The sequence below is a fragment of the Morone saxatilis genome, unplaced genomic scaffold (assembly GCF_004916995.1).
Source record: "Morone saxatilis isolate NCDOM2014 unplaced genomic scaffold, NCSU_SB_2.0 Contig8, whole genome shotgun sequence".
NCBI classification, from domain to species: domain Eukaryota; kingdom Metazoa; phylum Chordata; class Actinopteri; family Moronidae; genus Morone; species Morone saxatilis.
Genome location: NW_023340257.1, coordinates 14,464,795 through 14,485,599, shown reverse-complemented (window position 1 = coordinate 14,485,599; position 20,805 = coordinate 14,464,795). Strand labels below are relative to the sequence as shown.

General features: G+C 40.4%; 1 protein-coding gene across 1 annotated transcript in view; it reads left to right on the top strand.

Moving 5' to 3' along the window:
• cbl (Cbl proto-oncogene, E3 ubiquitin protein ligase) overlaps nt 1-20,805 on the top strand; it is a 35,222-nt gene that overhangs the window by 287 nt on the left and 14,130 nt on the right. Inside the window, 3 exon segments of the mRNA XM_035679718.1 lie at nt 5,046-5,293; nt 17,201-17,347; nt 18,512-18,668. Coding sequence (XP_035535611.1) covers nt 5,046-5,293; nt 17,201-17,347; nt 18,512-18,668 — 552 coding nt within the window.

Below are 20,805 nucleotides of genomic sequence, written 5' to 3'. Positions count from 1 at the left end.
CTCAGTTAGCTAGTCAGCTGGGAGAAGTCAGGGTTAGCCAGCCTTAGCTCATTTGCTAACTTAAACTGTGTTGTTTTTGTACCGTACGTGCCGGGGCACTACTTTTAAAAGAAAAAGACTTTTAAAGCAGCCTAACATCAACGTTAGCTCACCAAACGGAGACAGGGTTTCTTCAGCACATCTGCTAACTAGTTGCCATACAAAGGTAGCTTACATCTTGCTTGTTTGGCCACGTTTAAATGCCAGGCTGTAGCGTCAACATTGGCGTTAACAAATAAGGTGCAGTGGGTTTGAAAATATGCTACACAGGAGTTGAATGTAGCGAATGTATGGCAGTGTGGTGAAGAGGCTGCTAGCAGAGAGACAATCTGTCCTCACATCGCTGCTGTAATGTCTGCAGTCAACTGTCTGTCAGCCCATGGAAACTGTAACAAAGCACTGAGAGAAAAAGAAAATAAATGTCTATTTAACTAGGCCAATTATGCTCTTTCACAGGGGAGACTCATTTCACGGCTTCACTTCTCGGAAAAGTCTGTAGCAGTTTGACCCCCAGTTTCCTGTGAGATTCACACAGCAATATTAGAGTGAATAGGAAGACAAGACACTCTTTTGTGTCTCCTCTTCCTCTTTGAGGCCTTCGTGTAGAGCTCTGATGTTAAGAGACCAAGTCCTTTTTTTTTTTTTTTTACCAAGCTATTATTAAGAAACCACATTCCAGTTTTTTTTGCTCCATTAGCATCTGTGGTAGATTGTATGGCTGGCTCTTCACATTTGAGAAGGTACTGTACCTAACACGAATAAGAAAACAGAAGTAACACTGCAACGTCAGTCTTTCTTTTATTTTTGTTCTCAGTGTATGTTCAACAGTCCTGTAGAAAATGCCCCGTCTGTACATCCAGACAATATGACTGCACAGCCGACCATACACCATTAAAACCACCTGCACAGTCGGGTTAGCTTTTTGAGTTTACAGTATGAGAATAATTTACCATATTCATCTGACCCAGTAAAACAGTGGAGGGACAGCACCAGTGAGGTGAAAAACAAGAGTAGCTTACCTTTTGAGAAGGGCTATAGGACCAAAAGTATTTTTACTCTACCAGATAGTTTAAAATAGCAGCGGAAATATTGTTCAGCGCTGGCTAAAAGGAAAACCACAGCCCATCATATACTGTAGAAGAGCGCCTGTAGAAGAATAATAATAATGCAGTTTCTCTCGGAAAACACCTCCTGCCGGGGCTAAGTTAATTTTTTATCAAAAGCAGGAGGCTAAGTTCCCTCTTCAGAGTTGCATACATGCAATCAGTTTAAGCTTCATATTCAATTTTAAAACATTAACCATTAAGTGTTGCCTTTCTGTCTCTGCCGCTGTGCTGCTACATGCTGAGGCTAATTAGCCATTAATTAATCAAAACCTAAAGTTGTTTGTGGAAAATGGTCACCACCAGCCATAAAGGGACATTTTGGCAATGCTTTGTTTGCTTATTTAGCCAGACACTTTTGTCAGCTAACTACCAGTGAGGTTCAGGTCATAATGCTACTCAAGAATAATTATAGATATCGTGGTATCAGTTTTGTTCAGACGTGCAGCTCAGTGACCGACCTTCTCCGACCACAATAGCTGGTGGGAATTGACCTTTGTCTGTTATTTCTATTGGTAACATTTTCTCACCAATAGTCCTATTGTCACATTATATTCACAATGATATAGACGTTAATGTACCGCTCTTTTGTGTTGCCCATGTATTTATTTATTTATTTTTATTCCTTTTATGCTTAAACAAGTGTAGTAAGACAGCAGTCACTGCTTTGTGTAACATATAGCTTTAATCTATTGAGTCAGGCGTTTATGAAGGAGGCCAAACCCAACTTGGTGGTCTTATGTAATTACAAAGTCTCTGGAAGAGAAATAGATAATTCCGTTGCAGACCATAGTTTGTCATCAGACTTTGTTGCGGAAACATCATCCATATTGTGAAATCCAAAAACTTTCAGGGAATTAACAAATAGTCCTTTTGGGCAAAATGTGTTTTCCAGGAACAGTCTCTGAGCTCTGCAGAAACCAGGAAGCACAGAAGTGTCTGTTTACAGCTCAAGTTGAACAAATTCAACCACAGCTAGCTTTCCTTCAAACTGGTTAAACTTTAAATGACTTGAACTTGATGTACAAAAACTACCAGGTCTGTGCCAGGTGTAGAATGAGCCAGGAGAGTCTGAGGCCGAGACGACAGAGCAAAAGATGAGTGGAATGCAGTATAGCTAAGAGGCAGGCAACATTTTACTTCAGGACAGTAGGCTTGATTGATGTGGACGTTCAAGAGCACTTGTACGTGCATGTGTTTGGCTAAGTTATGGCCATATGTGTTAGCATGGTAGACGATAACGTTAGTGTAACCTTGGCAACAGTCTTATCTGGTCTCAAACATAACCAGTGTAGACCTTCGTTTGGAGGCCTGGAGAAGGGTTAAAGGAATTAGGGCACAGTGTTGGTAATGATACTGACGGCATATTGGCTTTCAGTTCAGTTACTCGTGTAGTCAAATGAAAGACCGTCTCTCACCGAGATATCAGCCACAAGCAAATTAGTAAAAAAAAAACATACAGGCGATGCAGAAAGTATAGAAGGCGCTATTTTAAATGGATGAAATCATCCAGGCATTTCCAGTTTTATCTGGTCAGCTGGATGCTGAGTGTAACATGGATAATCCTCATGACTAATCTAAGGCTATTGTGCTGTTAGTTGGCCTGGTGTATCCAGTCCAGCAATGTGCTTTGTACACCCTGGGGATCCTTGATGTCTGTTTAAAAACCTCTATAGACTTTAGTTTTTATCTATAAATGAATAGTTAAGAGTAATACCGGAGATACTGATGTGATGCCACGGCACTGAAATATCTCACCTGTGGTCCATTTACACTCGCTATCAGTAGGAAGCTGACCTTTTAATGCACAAACACCAATGAAGACCCACATGCTAAAAACATTTTGCATGTTGTGAAGTCAGTACTGCTTAAAATATCCTACCGGTCAAGTGTGACCTCATTCTTTTTGAGAGGCATTTGATACAGTGATGATGAACCGAACGGTCTGAGCGCAGTGGCCCATTTACAGACTGAGATCAAATATTCCTAATATGTGACACCCAGGAAATGAAGCATGGCTCAATTTGGTTGCGGATTCATGAGGTGTCCCTGATATCTAAGATGTGGAAGGGAAGGGAATGCTCTGAGTGATAATGATGACCAATAATACACTTATCAAATAAATAAATGTTAGGTATTGCTGTAACTTTTTTAAATTAGAGTATATTTATTTAGTGGATCAATATTAAATGCAGGAAATATAATTCCATGTAATACCTAAAGATTAAACAAATAGCTCTGTTTTTGTCAGATGGGATTTGGCGTAGAAAAACATGAAATTGTTCAAATCATTACAATAAAAAAAGACGTCACCATGGCATAGATTCATATGTTGTTTTACGATTAATGATAATTTATGAATCTATGTGGTTCAGGGCCTACTTTTCTAATAAGCTGCCTGATTTATAAGTTGTCTTTTGAAGTCTTAATTTTCCCGTAACGACAAACCGATTGGCTTCCCAAAAGAAGAGGCAAGGAAATTCAAACCGACATTCTTGTAACGCTGTTCCTGCCATATTTCTTGCTAACACTCACTCATGGTTAGTAGACAATAATTTGGCCCGGTCTACAAAAGAATGAGCCATGTCCTGCTGTTGACGTGCAATTGTTCAGCCACCGTTGAAGCTGACAGATCAGGACGTGAGACCCTTGGAAGTGTATTTTCGTGTCTTAGCGATCACACGAGTAAGTTTGAGTTGAATGCAGTGGTAAATATGACAGCAGCCATGTCCATACAGAGTGTTCTAGGCTCTCGGCCAGTGTCTTTGTAATGGTCAACGAAGTGACTCAGACACAGTGCAGCAGTACAGTGAGATGGGTGAGGAAAGGTTGAACATTACTGAGGATGTAACATGCACTCATGCAGTCGGGTGAACATGTTTTACTCAAGCACGTAGTCGATTCCCTGAATGTTTTATAAAGCAATTAAATAGGAGTTCATCCTGCTCACCCATTACATATCTTCCGCCTTCTGTTGTGTCAATGATTGATGTTCATCTAGCTGTTTGACTTAAAGTTTTTTTTAAGTTTTTATGGACTTGCAAAGTTTGTTTCGTAGCACAGTGAGTGCTTCAGCTGTTCAAATTTGCAAGGCAATCGTGCCCAAATGTTGAGTAAAGAGAATGTGTATTTGTAAGGCAGAAGTGGTAGAGGACGTGCAGATTAAAATGAGGAAGTGTAAACACATCAACAGCTTCTCTAAACATGCCAAAGAAGTGGAGAATAAGACTGTGGTGACCTATGATTATTGACATAACATAATAAGGTGCAAGCATTGCTGTGCATATCAACAAAAAGACATCTGGATGGTAAATTAATAAGAAGTGGAGATAATTAGCTTCACATTGCGAAGCGAAACTGCACGGTTCAGTGCAGTTATGCCTTTGTCCTGTTCCACCTTTGTCTTTTTTGTAGATACAAGTAGTGTGACAGTGGTGAAATAACTCATGATGCCATAAAGGATGAAATCAGTGAAACTTGGTGTATTCCATTATATAATGTGTAGACTTGCCACACTCTGAAAGCTCTGAGATTGACTCTGACAGGGCTTTTAAGGGCCTTTCTCTCAGTCTTTGACTTTGTTGGCATTTTCCATTCTGCATGTCTTCCATCTGGGCTCACTGACAATATTCTGCACTAAGGATAAGTGCTCTAATACAGAAAAGAGTTATAATATGCAAGACTCTGTCTATAAGATATAAATAATGCCTTACTGATACGGTACGGAATGAAAATGCATAGTGGCAGGTTTTCTTACTCTGTCGCTCTCCTTTAACTTCTTTCTCACCACCTTCTTTCTAACACATCTTCTGTTTTGCTTTCTTCTCACCTACCTTCTTTCTTACACCCACTTCTTGTCTCTAACTGTATCTTATCTCCCCCCCGCATCCTCCATTTCTGCAGGTGGTGCGCCTGTGCCAAAACCCCAAATTGGCTCTAAAGAACAGCCCCCCTTACATCCTGGACCTGCTGCCAGACACCTACCAGCACCTGCGTACCATCTTGTCTCGCTATGAGGGCAAAATGGAGACTCTGGGGGACAACGAGTACTTCCGGGTGTTCATGGAGAACCTAACCAAGAAGACCAAGCAGACCATCAGCTTGTTTAAGGAGGGCAAGGAGCGCATGTACGAGGAGAACTCGCAACCCAGGTGAGTGAAGTGGATAAAAAATATGGCGCCTAGCTGAATATTAATTGAGTGAGTAGGAGTCTAGAGGTGAATGGTGTGAAAATTGCTCCATTGTTATCTTCTCAGACCGTATGTTGGTTTTCTTTAATGAAATCCATCGGCGACGGGGTGAATTCTAGGTGTGAAGTCTTCGTGATAGCTGCTGTACCAAACCTCAACTTCATTCATTTCTTCTGAATAATTACGTCTGCGCAGGCACAGAGTGAACAATTGCACCCAGCCCCCAGGGTGGTTGTAGCTCCAGATATCAAAACAAGAGGAGAGAGGTGGTGTGGTTTGAGCATGTGAGCATCTGTGGTCAGAATGGCGCTTAATCTACAGCTGCCTCCCTGCCTGTCACTTTGTTTTTGTGCCTTTCTATCTCTACCATCTACTTGAACATTTTTTCTTCATGTAGCTGTCTTAATGCTTTCTTTTTTGAAATTACACAGTGACTCCGTCGCTATCTCTTTCGTTTCTCTTACATTCATAATCTGTCTTTGTTCCTCAGAAAGCAGACACACAAGTGTACAATCTGTATTAGAAATGAGCAGTTGTTTTTTTTGTGTGGAGGGACTTGTGGAAGTATAATTAATTAGATATTCCTCTTGTTTCCCTTGTTTAAAGAAATTACAAATGAGAAAAGGCATTCTTTTGAAGACTAAAGATACCACAGAAGACCTCAAGACAAAACTGTGCTTCTTATTATGCACAGTGTTATTGTTATGTTAATGAGGCGGCTCTCTGAGGTGCAGACTAGCTGCTGGATGGAGCTCTTCTTACCTCTTTGCTTGTATCAGATGCCTTTTGGTTTGCTTCATGCTTTTGGCAAATTTTGTCAAACATAGCTGATGACAGGCCTCATGTACGTGTCATTGATGTAATGTAACAGTAAGAAAGCCTCCATTAAGTTTCTCTTGGGTGTCTTTCATACAAGATGTGAGCCAGTAGCAAATATTACCCCAGATCTGCCTCTGGGTGGGTGCTTCTCTTGCTGACAGTGGAAAAGATGACTTGCAAACGATTTTTAAAAACCCTTTGTGTTGTCCGGGCGTCTTCTCATGTGTGACTGCTGTAGCTGCTGTCTTCACACGTTTTTGGATTGGTCTGCCGGACAATGACACCGAGTGGATGTGGAAATGGTTGGACAAAAACCATCGCCTGAGGGGAGTAGTTACTAGAAAAATAAGGGTCTGAGATTGGGTTAATTCATCTGCCAAGTGTAGTTAATGTTTTGTTGGACATATTTTCTATTTGAAATAGTGTCTTCAACAACATCCTTAACAAACCTGATTAAAAGCAGCTTACACAGCTTTGTGTATTACAGTGTTGCTGTGCTACTCTCCTTGCTATAGATATTTTGTGTGTTGCAGGACTGTAAGTGTGCTGCATTGATATAGCCTTGGAAGGCAAAAATACAACTATCTTTCAATTTTCAACATATTGAATAAAAAGATCAAGCATCCAACTTTCAAAGGCTTATTATTGTTGTTTGAGCTACCATGTGGTCTGTGAGAGTGACACTTTATGTCCATGCAGCCAAATATGAGCAGTGCGATGACCTATGAGAGTGAATCATTGAAGGAGACAATAGTGGACTCTTAGTTTAGTTTGGAAATCTCTAGAGCTTAAAATTTGGGAACAAAATGTGCAGCAGATTAGCCCACAAAATAGCCCTTTGTGGATCATCGTGTTTCTGGTGTTGCTGTGTGTCCTATTACCGCCTTATGTCATGACTTGGTATCTGAAGTCTTTGCAAGAAAACATCTAAATGCCTGCAGACTTGAGTAAAGGGAGATGGAAGCTTTAGGGGGTTATTCAGATGTCTGCCAAGCTGGTGTAAGAGATTTCTGGTTCCCAATAGTGAGGAAAATGTGAATGTGATGTAATGTATGTGTGGTAGTGACTCCTATAGATCATATTGCAACTTACCTTTCATTGTTTTCTTTCTCTATTGCCATGCAATAATTGAAGTTAACATAATTTAATAAGTGCCACTAAAAATGTAGTTGCTTTCTCTGAATTCCTCCAATATGCTGCCTGACTTACAGGCTTGAATCAAAATAGTTGGTTCAAAGGCAGTTTCTTCAGACACTAACCTAACCTCTTCTGTTTCTTGTTTTTAGAAAATTATGTAATAGTTTTATCTCGTCAGTCCTAAGTTATACATCCTCATCTTGTTGCGCAGTTCCTTAGTGAGATTGTTCTTTCTCTGCCACCGTGATGCTAATCATGCAGACAGAAAAACCCCACTATGGCAACCAGAGAGAAGAGGAAGCCTCTATCTCAACTATCGCTGCATTTACCATAAGCTGATAAAGTTATGTTTTTAGCCATTTCTCTTTGTAAAATCCATTGACCTCATCGCTACATTGCACCAAGTGGCTGCGTAGAAAGAAATTCCTGGTTAAAGCAGAGGAAACACACGCACACACGCACACACACACACACACACACACACACAGTAGCCAGGCATTAGTCACAAAGACTGCTATTGTTTGTGTGCAGAAGGCAGTGGCAGTGACACTAACCAATGGGTATCAGCCCACTTAAGAATGCTATAGAATCAACCAATGACGTTGAGTCGCTAGAGAGACTAGTATGTGGTTAGCTGCAGCTGAGCTCAGCACATGGCTTAGGCTAAAAAGTCGAACAGTGAGGGTAAAGATAATCTCAGTGCTTGAATGCAGAAATAATAGTTTGCTAATACACTGCTTCCACTGTGTTCTTCAAGTCAGCTTTAATTAAAACTATGAGAACACTGGCACTTAATATTCCCACCACTGTGACTTCAATCAGCATCAGCACTTGATAGCTATTGACTTAAATGACAATGATTGGGACTCCACCATGGCTTAATAGCTTTTTTTCCGGGTGAAGGATTCGAGCGTTTCATGAGAGCCCTGAATGCAGCGTGGGTGGACATGCTATGTTGTGACGCCGTACAGACTTCTCGACAATGTCTTCCCCAGAGATTTAGACTCTCTATTTACCCCCCCCCCATATGTCCCACACAGATATTGTTTAGCTTTAAAAATAAAGTAGAGTTGAGGTAGTGGCTTGATTGTTGTTGAGCAACAGAATATTGGTCTTGACTTCACTACAAACTGAGTTGTGTGAGTGGGAAGTCCTGTATATTTATGTTTGCATGTTATGGTGGAGAGAAAGAGTTCGATGTTGTTCACAGCACAAGAGAGTGGGTAACTGTGAGCGAGACTTAATTATTAACACTGACAGCCCATATTCAGTCAGAATCAACAGAACACAGTCAGCACTTCCTCCTTGTTTGCTTCACTTACTTCCTCTTATGGCTTTATTCAGCACAGCCGAGGCATTTTCTGGCCTCAGAGTTGATAAAGACATGCAGAAATAAGTTGGTTTTGACAGTTTCCTTTGTTAGTTAAAAGTGTAAAAAAAAAAAAAAAAATATCTTGTCTATTCTGAAATCCCCAACCAGATAAAATTGTTCTTTTTTTGTTAGGCCAGAATAGAGCTGCGCAATTAATTTAAACATTATTATAAATAGCAGTTTTTTGATAAAAGAAAAGGGTTCAAACAGCATTGTAATGAAGCACTGTAGTAGTCAATTATTTTTATAATCAAATAATCTACCAATGATTTTTTAGAAACTGAAACATGAAACATTGTTGCTTGAAAAATGAATGAAAAGATAAAATGTTTATCAAAATAGTTGCAGATTAGTTTACAACAACACTAGATAAACGCACAAACACAAAGATTGCAGATTAGTGAGTGACTAAAGTTTACTTAATTGTTCTAAATTGAAAAGAAAAATTTGTGTTTTGTCCTTTTATGAGTTTCTTCCTGGCCTTAACATAGCTGCTGTCTGATGTCTGTATGCCAGTGTATTAACACTTCACCTATATTTTGAACATTACACATTCTTGATCAGCGTGTCCTTTAACCCCCCCCCCTCCCCCGTGGGTCTCACCGGATGCCACTTTGACCTCTGTGAGAGTCTGTTTGATCGTCTTCCTGGGCTAAGCTGCCATTGCATCCTGACCACCGTCGATAGGTCCAGCTGGTCACAGGAAGTGGTGGGCTTAGAGGCTGCAGGGTGATGCAACTGCACTGTGGGAACGTCTATACTGCAGAACATTATAGACCTGGAGGCTGAACGTATGTCTTTTATATTATTTGTAGCATGGGGATAGGTCTTATGGTCTAATTTGTCTCTTATATTATCTTTACACACGCAATCTGTTGCTGGTGGAGGTTTACTTGCCCTGTAAGCACTTCTGACAAAATTGTGATGTAAAGGAGCTTAACAAAACGTATTTATCAAGTCAGCCCGCACAAGGTAATCTGATAAAAATACAAAACTCATAGATTTTCTAGTTATTGCCTCTCAATTGTGAATATTTGCTTCTTTTCTGCGTTTAAAATTATTGTCAACGGAATATCTTTTAGTTTAATTGTTGGTCGGGCAAAACAAGAAATACATATACATATATTTTCAAGACTAAACAATTGATTAATCAATTAGTAACACCATAATCTGCAGATCAATCAATCAGGACATAACAATAATTATTCCTTGCAGCCCTACACACATTATTTCTTCAATCTATTTAGACTAACATGGCCCTTCATAAGATATATTTCACAATCCACAAATCTTTTATTGTCAACTCTTTCTTTACTTGCTTCCACCATCCCTACCTTCCTTTACTGACAATGCATTGCTCCAATCCTTTGCACAATAGAGAAATGCATTCCAGACATGCTTCAGTGATATTTTTACAATAGTCGGTGGAAACAACTTCCTCAAGCTTCAACTCATTCAGCCTTCCCTGCAGCTCAGCTACTGTTCAGGCTTCAGTGGCAGGTGCCATGAAGAGCCGTTCACTCATCAATGATTTGGATCCATTTGTCTTTACTCGCCATGACAACATTCAGTTGTTCTCTTAATCTTTCAATAGTTACTGCTGTGTAAAATGTGCATTGTTGCTTCTTAAGAGATTTCAGTATACAACAAAGAAGATGAATGATTCATTCACAAATGAATTATTAAAGAAGACATTCTCAAACACTAGTATAATACTCTGTATTGTTATTTCTTTATACCACAAACCGCTTTTAACTTAGTTCCTATTTTAGAAGTGGCTGGCCAAGTAACTGTGTTAATGTCTTTATCTGAAACGTTGTGGTGATGGTGGAGAAACATGCACACTTTGCACGAGGCCTTTCTTTCAGTGTGTTGGGACAGGTGCCTTGGCGCTGTTGTGTCTAATGTCACTGCACATTGTCACACCACCTGACTGTCTGTACATTTGTGTTTTGGATATAATTCTCAGTTTTAAAGTTTATTTTATTTGGTGTTTGGGTCACACCTTGCTAATGCTATCAGTCCTAGACAAAAAGATCAGAGCATGAAATTCATTCTGCAGCTGTTTACAGTAAAGTCCTTCTGTGCCATTGATGTGGTTGAGCCTTTGTGGACAGAGAAAAACATTGCATGGTGCAGTACCTCTGGTATTTGTAAATGTCATTTGCACCCATTCCTATTTTGGTTCACCAAAAGAGCCCCGTCCTAAAATATGACTTCCCATTTTCTGTAAACGTACTTGATATCCATGTGAAACAAAGGTCTGTCTCTGAGAGCACAGCTTTTGACTTTGACTATCTGAAAACCCATCTTATCAACACAGCAATAGTATTGTAGCAAAGGTCTGTGTTTTCAGTATTGAATGGAGCCACGAGGAAGTGCAGCAGCATTACAAAGATGTCTGATCAAATTGATTAGCTAAGAAGGTTTGCATGAATATCAGTCATTCCTGTTTTATCAGTCGCTGCTCGGCTAAGTTTAGTTTAATGATTTAGTCACCCCCACGCAAGTTTAAAAGACAAAAATACAGTCACGCATTGTTTGATATCGATTTAAAGGGTAAACTAAATTGTTTCCCATGTACAGTTTCATGTCACTGTATAGTCCAATTAGAAACACGCTACACTGAACTCATAGTCTTGTACTGCTGTTAACTGTCTGAATACACATTGTTGAAGGTGTTCTAGTAGGAAAAAAATAATCATCACTTACACCCGCTAAAAATGTGTGGAGGTGTGTGAAATCTGTTCGGGAGTCGGGACGTTTCTGGATGCCAACTTTTGGGGCAGTGGGTGTTAGCCCCGAGCCAATAACAGCACAGAGGGTGTAATATAAAAACAAAGCGACCTGGTGCCAGATCGTGAACACGCATCTACGAGGAAGCTACGGTGTTGTTCAGCTGAACAACACAGGCCAACGTTGAATGCTGTATTTAAAAACTTCACACAAAAAATCCTACTCGTTCTACCTGTAATGTGTTGTTTCCCACGGAAGTGAAACACTGCTGATGCAAAACTATTTTAAGTGGCTCACTTATCCGTTCATTATTTTAGCACTTTACCAGTAAAGACATTAGTAAGAAGCCAAACCTTTAATCTTGAACTCTACTGAACTTTACAAAATATTACCATCTTTGGCCTAATTCAGCACAGTTTGGGTAAATGTGGTTTAATCATTATGCATACTCGTGCCGAAACTTAGTTTTAGTCAGTCTCATTCTCAATGTGACTGTATCGCACGCTCATGTTAAAGACAGCTCATTTTTGTCCCACCACTGCTCTTCTCTGCTGCACTCACTTATGATTCACTGATATGAATCAAACTGAATGTGCTGGGTTTTTTGTTTTTTTTGGGCTCATGTCTCAAACTGAGATGTTTGTACCTGATCTTTGTAACCGAGGTGTCTCTCTGGGCGGCCGCCGAAGGGGGTCTTAGTGGTTAGCTAGTTGATTGTGATGGAGCTGGGAGTGAAGTAAAGGGAGGCTTTTAGTGGTTAGCCTAGCAGCCAAACCGCTATCAGTGCCGGAAAATGGAAAACACAGTTCACACTCCAGAGTCTGCGGGTGTTTCAGCTTCAATTACATTTGCTTACACTTGTAGCTTGGGGCTCTATGGACACACACACACACACACACACACACACACACACACACGCACACAAATAGCAGAGCATGATGGTTATTTATGTCCCTGCAGTATCAATGAGCATCCGATTTATGAAGTCTTCACACTATTAGATTATGGTGATAAGCATGACGCAACCCACTAGCATCTCCGCCCTGCAGGGTACAACAAACACTTGCTGTTTATGCACATAGAGATAAATTAGCTCAGATTTGCATTAAGATACGGTTATTTAAATGTGTTGAGGGGGATTAAGCTCAAACAGTGCAGTTTTCTGTTGTTTTTTTAACTATCTTTATTCGCCCCTTCACAATAATCTATAAAGCCAGTCTAATTGACTACAGTGATAAGAGCTTTAGAAGAGAGATTGCATTAAAATAAAAAGTCACATTTAGAAAAGTTGGTCACAGGTACAAAGCTGTTTCTTTATTTAGGGTTTTATTATTCAGGAGTTTGTGCAAGTATGCAGTTCAGCAAGTTTGGATCATTGCCTAAGCGCTGTGTAGTGTGTATGTGTGCATGTGTTGTGTGCTGTCATGGCTGTTTCCTGATGGAGATCTGGAGTGAAGCCAGTTCTGGAGAGTTAAATTTATAAAGTGATGACTAGAGCAAAATGGTAAGCCAGAATTTCTAACACATAATTTAATTTATTTTTAATTTCTGTGTATATTTTTTGTGTAAGCATTCACCACTTTTTAAAATATTAACCCTGACCCTGTGAAGTAGTGCTCCGTTTCCCTTTGCATATGTGTCACGATGTAAACTAACCAATGTGCTGTAGCTTACCGTGAGAAACTGAGCTGGCGGACACGGTGTCAGCGCTTTGCATATGACTGGAACGGCACCATAATAACTGACGCTTACTGTGCTGACGTGTTGAAGGTATCTTTATGTTACCTGTAGTAAATGTTGGTTACGTGATTCATGTTTCTCCAAAGGAGTTGAAGCAGTGTTGTGCAGACTTGTTACGCAAATTATTGCAATTAATTCAGCTACTTTGTAAAAATCTTTTCCTCAAGGTACTCAGTCCTGATCTAGCTTACTTCATTCTATAGTCCCTATAGCTTTGTTGCAGGGCTCAGTTTGTGTTTGATGTGCATTTCCCGTTTAGCCTTGAGCAGAAAAGATAATACAGCTGCATGATGATATTACAGCTACTTGTGACTCTTGCCAATCCAGACAGGCTTTCATTCTGTAAGGTTGACCCTTGCTGGCTGTGCTGCGGTGTATTAGCGCAGTGCGGTGCTGGCTGGCTAGCTGCGCTACTTTATCACAGCCAGCAGGAAACAGGAAGGGAGCAGCCAGCTGCAGGGTCAGAGGTCAATCTATAGCATGAGGGGGATGGTGGACAAAAACCTAGTGTTCAGAAAAGGTTTGGCTTAGTGCCGTGGTTAAGAATGAGACGGAAAAAGAAAATACTATAGACGTATGACACCCCGGAGTAGGTCAGCAAACCATTCTCTACGTACATCTGAATCCCACTGACTCTGCATTGTCTATTTCCCAGTACACACACACACACACATTGTACAGAGCTGGTATTGTAGGATGGAGAGGGACACACACACACACACACACACACACACACACACACAACACAGCAGACCAACACACACACACGCATGGATGAACACATGCTAAAAACCGATATCAGCTACAGCTTGTCCTGCCACGTCTGAGATTAGATTTAAACCTGTGTTTTAGTTTCAAAATGATATTCTGCCTGCCTGTTAAAACTAAAGCTCGCTCGATCATCCAAACACAAAGACACAACAAAGTGTCGTTCACTGTGCACATCTCGTGCCAGAGACAGCTGTGCCACCCTGAGAAAAGTGCGCTGTCACATTTGGGGACTTTTTTTTTTTTTTTGAGAAATTGCGTATGCCACTTCATATGAAACTTCCTGTGCTTTTGCAGGGACGGTAGTTTGCCTGAACAGTTCCTGCTGCATGTTTCAAATTTCACAGGTTTATCACTGTGGTTTTTATTTGTTTTTTTGTTTTTGTTTTCTTGTTTCCTCTCTTCTCAGTCAGCTTCCTCCTAAAGATATTTCTCTGTTTTCCTCTTAATCAGGCCAGCCTTAATGCTCGTACTGACCTTGAATCTGTACATTAAAGCAGCCATACAGCTTGAGATGAGCACAAATTTGAACTCAACTTCACCCCACTTTGGCCTGCCTAGAAATGATGCCTGTCTGGTCTGTTCCTTTTTTGCTAAATTCCTCTGAACTTGTCTTTAGATCACGGTTGAATTGGCTGAATTGGGTGGAAGTGGTTGCTTCTTGTTCTTACACACAAAGCTACAGCTTACTGAATGTTGTCCATAGACATTTTTAGACAGACCTGAATTAAGTTTCCTTTGATCAGTTGAATACACGGAAAATCCAGCCACGCTTTAGACCCTTCATATCACAAAATTTCAGTGAATATTTAGCCCATAGAAACTGTCACCCCAAGTGAGAATCTTCAAACGTATTAGCAACATTTGCTGGTGAATTAGAGATGAAAGTTAATGGTGGGTTTGAAGAGAGGACTTTCTAAGCTTGAATTCTTAAGTAGCCTCCATGAATGTTTCAAGTTCAGAGATGAGGGGAGTGGATAAGTGGATTCATAAGACGGTAAACTAACCTAGATGTGGAAATGAAAGCTTTCAGTGAGGAGGGATTAATTCCACACATAAACTAGAGAGAGGATAACTGTCTTCATATGATTACGTTGTAGATGAAAGTAGAACAGGAGGGGGGTCGTGGTTACGTGGATAAAAGCACAGGGCAGAGAGAGGTTGACAGGAGAATAAATGAGACTGCAGCTTTAAGCCTCAGTAGGCCAGTAGGGCTATGAAGCAGGAGAAACAGAGGAGGACCACCTGTTGAGGTGATAGCTGCTGGAAAACAAACACCCGACGCAGTGTCACAGACGCCTGCCTTCCCTGAGATGGCACTGGAAAGGGAAGAAGTTCACGATGGTGATGAGCTCCTGAGGGGAATGAGAGTAGTTGAAGGTCTCATTTTCCACATTGCATCACTGATGAGGGGTAGCCCTGACTTCAAAGACCTACAGACGTGCATCTGGCTTCAAGTCTGCTGCAGATTTTAAGTGGGCAGAGCAGTTCAACAGATTAGACATCCAGCTACAAGAGTGTTCACTGTTTGAGGATCATTTACTGCTGAGAGGCTATAAATACAACGCTTTATTGCAGTTTGGGGGCGTTGCATTTTCTCTTTCAGATTCTTCTCTTCTCCCCTCTGAGGTAAGCTATCATCCTAACAAGCGCTGGTCTATTTTGGCAGGTTCTCAACGTACACTAATCTTATTCATCCATCTTCAGTGACTGTCCTCCTTCCTCATTCACTCTTTCCACTCCCCCCTCTCTCTCCACTTATAGGGTGCGTAGTGTCGTGTGGGGCAGCTGCAGTGTAGCCACGCTTTCATTGCTGTCTCTCTTGTGCATGTCAATTCACCCCGCCCGACAGCCAAGCACAATCTCCCTCTGTGCTGCCTCGTAAATCATGGCTTTCTCAGCATAACACTTCTAACGCTGTGATGGGGTGCAGGGCTATGGTGACATTGTGCGGCTTCTTTCTTCTTGTTTTTTGTACCCTCCCCACTCACTTTTGGCTTCCTCAATTATACTCTTCTCTTCATAGTTCTTTTTTTTTGTCCCACTCTCAAGTCCCGTCCTCTCCTGTTTGCTCATTGACCAGCTTTTTGCAACTGGAATGAGAGCTGTATACGAGGAAGTCCATCCCAAGTCACTCGTTTGTGATCGTATGTGTGTAACCGGGAACACTGCTGTGTTGTCTCCCTGGACCTGTAGCTATTTCTGTATTATGGAAGCAGCTAAGGACAAGTGGGAGTAAACACCAAGCAGAAACTTGACCTTGAGTAAAATGTCTTCCTACCATGATATGTCGTGCCACCTCTGTCAACTACTACCCGTCTTACTGCATATTTTAGAAACGATAGCCTGTTATTCATATGGTCTGGGGTGAGGCTAAGCATTCACGTTGCCTCCTCACATGTGTGTCAGAACTAAATTTGTCCGGTATAAAAAGTGTGAAACTCAATCCCTCGCATGTTGAAAATGTGCAACAATTCTTCACAAGTCTAGGATCGTACCATCCAGAAGATCAATAATACCTACAACCACCACTCATCATTTTTCATGTTTGTGGCCAGTGACTGCCTACAGTTAAGTTAAGTCAACTGTTCAGATTACAAGCTAGTTGACCACCGGACATAACTTGATTTCCTGCATTATTTTGATATTTAGTTTGAAAGCAAGTGTAAAAAGTAAGGGAAAAAGTCTAATCTAAAAGCAAGTAATACATGTTTGTGTGCAAGCATTTTTAGGAAGTTGATATCAGCAGAATTGTCAGCCACATCGCATCACTGCATTTTTTTGCATTGCCACAGATGGCTAAGCCAACAAAAAGGCTAAGGTTATTATTTATAGTTTCATGTGCATTTGAATATTTCACCTTATTCTTGTGAGTATGTCATCTACAAGAGAAAACGTTTGTTCTTCCTTATCATCACGTGATCTAACAAATGTTAGCAGAACTCATCGTCTCTCATATGGCATTAATTCGGAACATAATAGTCAGTTATGAATTAATCATTGTTGGCAAAAGAATATACACTATGCAATATGCTCACAATATGCTGTTGTATTTGGTGACACTTTATAATATATAAATATTGCTACTGCTTTACAGGTGACTTTGTTAAACATGATCAGGATCGATGCACTCCTCAGTAATACACACAGTATATTCTCTGCCATCTGGTTCAAGATTAACATATGAAAGGTTCCTTTTCTGGTATTAAGGTACATTTTTCTCTTAAAACTGTGCCACAGTGCAATGATAAAGATGTGAAGTCTCACTCCCTCCCTTGTGCTCTTGACTTCCACAGGCGTAACCTCACCAAGCTGTCACTGATCTTCAGCCACATGCTGGCTGAGCTGAAGGCCATCTTCCCGAATGGTCTGTTTCAGGGTGACAACTTCCGCATCACCAAGGCAGATGCTGCAGAGTTCTGGAGGCGCGCCTTTGGCGACAAGTGAGCTCATTTCTGTATTACCTTTTATGCAGAGAAGATTATATTACCTTAGTGGTTCCAAATTGGCATCCTGCTCCCTTTACAGGGTGTTAACTTGAAAATGAGTTGAATGAGAAGTGAAACAGAAAGAAGATACAAGAGAATATAAAACAACATCTGAGAGAAATAGTTTGTCACCTTACTTCATTCAGAGCAGTCACAAACAATAAATGTCTTCTGTTGACAAAAACGTCTTTTCTTTATTGGGGGTCCGTTACACGTTTAAAAGAGGAACCCTTGTTCTATAAGAGTACACACAGCTAAATCAGACTGTAAGCAAGTGTAGTCATTAAAAATAATCCAGACACATAGAAAAGAAAGTGTTGGGTTTCCCCAATACTACATAACAATACCTTAATTCCCTTATTTATAATATAATTGTGTAGCTTATATATGTGACATCTTCAGCAGGAACCGTTACAAAATACGGTATTTTCCCAAATGCCAAAAGCTGGTCTACATGTATTTAAATTCATCTGTTTGCATATCTCAAAGCTGTCTCTTGTAAAGATCACATCAGGTTTGCACTCATGACCAACAACCCTCAAAACTCAGTTTTGATTACTAAAATAGTACTAGTACAAAATAGCATTTCCTTTTTTATTACATACGAGTCATGTATTAGTGAATTATCTGTTCATGATGCACTGAAAAAGCATGCAACAAACCAAGTAACCCAAAATTAGAATCAGAAACTGTCACTGCACCTTTACTACACATACTTGTAGATACCTCGTTGGTCGCTGATGTTCGCTGCTATACGTCTGCACGGTCACCATACTGGGGAGATCAAGATCCACTAGTTAACAATACTGAGAGATTCAGACTTTGCTACAAAATCAACTGTAACTCACTTAATTCACATTTTTTCATGAAATTGGGTTCGTTATAAACGTGATAAATTGACCTTCTTACTGGTTTCTTGGTACTGGGGGCGGAAGTCTGCAGTGTATTGCAGACGCACGTCAAGTTGAGAATGCTGGATCTACGTTTCTATATCTATGATGTCACAAGACAGCATGCACATAGACTACATCCAACACTCTTTATTTATTATGTTTTGATGTGATTTCAGCTCTTGCAAGAGGATGTCGACATCTGTTTTGTTTGCCTTGTGTGTTACAGGACCATTGTGCCTTGGAAGGTGTTCCGTCAGTCTCTCCATGAGTTTCATGCCATCAGCTCCGGACTGGAGGCAATGGCCCTTAAGTCCACCATAGATCTTACCTGTAACGACTACATCTCTGTCTTTGAGTTTGACATCTTCACCAGGCTATTCCAGGTAGACAACACACACACACACACACACACACACTGCACATTTCTCCTTGTGTAATCATTGCTCTGTAAGTTAATGAGTGGAGAAATGTACAAAGGAAGAGAGTGATGGATAAGAGAGAGACAGAGAGTAATTCATAGCAGTCTGTTAGCCTTGGTGTAGGAAACAAATTTCATTTGAGCAGCACATAATGAACTTAAACTAATCTAACACATCTTTTTTAGGCTAACTCTATCAACTTGTTAGCAGGATGCCTGCTGACTCTTTCACGGTCAGACGAGACTGAAGTTGAAACTTTCCTCTGCTGTGTTTGGCAATGAATTCGTCCTCTTTATGTGGTATCTGCTGTTGCTTCATAAGGCCCAGATAGATCTGTTATTTTTTTTCCCCCCAGATAGGGAGTCACACTGACATCCTTCTCAAGGACAGTCATCATTATATGTGCTCCCTTAAGGCTGTGCTTCCTTACTGCTAGATGAATAATAAACAGCAAGGATGAATATATGTGGAAGGATTCCCAAGACAAGAGTCTAACTAAGCATGCACTTTGGGTTCTGTTGAGCGTTGTCAGTTTATGAGTTGTTTTACTTTGCCAAACCCTGACTGAACTTTGTAATTGATAGACCACAGTAGTTACATACTGCTCATGCGCAGGGAGTTGTGGTGAAGTAAAAAGCTAAATGCAGCCAACCATTTATATTTTCCAATTATATACACAAGGCAGCAGGAAACAACCCATTTGTTTTTGGAGTATTTTAGCGTATATTTATGGAGATGCAGGTGCTGCACAGCACTTCATAGACTCATTTCCCTCATCAGGACAGAATGAAGCAGCAGGATATAGTAAGAAAGTAGAAAGGATAGAGGAAGGGCATGGTGGGTTTCAGGCATCATCTTCAGAGCTTATCTATAGCATATAGTGCTTTATCAGCATCGTAATTAACAAAGTACCAAATGAAAACCACTGATGCTTTCTACCCTCTCATATTTAAACCTAACTCACTGTGTTATAATTTACATTACCCAAAATCTCTTGCATTGTATGCAGTAGTGTATGTTGTTTAGTCCTTCAGTAATATTATCCACGGCTACTTGTATGCAGGGCACAGACCGGCTTAATGAAGCCTAAACAGATTACAGACATTTCCTATGACACTCCCTCATACAGAAAAATCCCTCCTCTAAATGTCCTCAAACTCAGAAGAGGAAGTGAGCCTGTGGCCATTTTGAGCTCTGTCCTTGATATGCAGTAGACTGGGGTTGATACTCTGTGTTTTTTTAAATTATTACTATCAAAAGGCCTACAAATGTTTCATGCAGTATGTTTTGGCCGCGTGGTGATTATTAACCAGTATATCGTGAAAAGTTTACTTGCTCTGTTCAGTCAAGTGTAAACCATGAAAGAAGAGGTCACTGAAAAATATACAATTATTAGATGCTACATTACCCAGTAACAATCTAACATGCGGTCAGTAAACCACACTTTGCATTCTTTCGTTTACTAACCCAGGCAGTCTGCGATCACATACACTAAAGGAACAAGAATGATGAGATGCAATACATCTAACATGAGTCCAGCAGAGGAAACCATTTCGACTTGTCACTTCCTGTTTGCAAAAAGTATAAATAACATAACATTAGTTACTTACATCAGATTTTGGGCAATTACGGTGAAGCTACAGGCAGATGGCTCAGTCCCTCTTTTTGATTTAGCCTGATAAAAAATAATAAAAAAAGGTGAGTGCAGATTGAACTATGGCCGTGACTTTTTCAGCTCATTGTAAGTGTTGTATGTGTTACTTCTACTTCCTTTCACACACCAGACTGCAATTGCGGAACCACCTACTCACTTGTGCACTCAGTCAGCTATGGAGTAGTTTGAATTATTTTTTATTTATGTAAGTCATCTCCTCTTATGTCATGTAGTCTTTAAAGAAAGAGACATAAGCAGCTGTAAAGTTGCCCTTTGCCTGCTGTATATACAGTATTGGATGCAGTCTGCTCATGTCCATTTAACCTTCCTCATTCTGTGGCCCCAGATGGTACCCAATGCATTGCATGCTGTTTTAAGTGTTGCATAATCAGCTTAAAGGACCTTTTTATGTTGCTTGACCCAAGTTGAAATGGCCATTGTGAATCA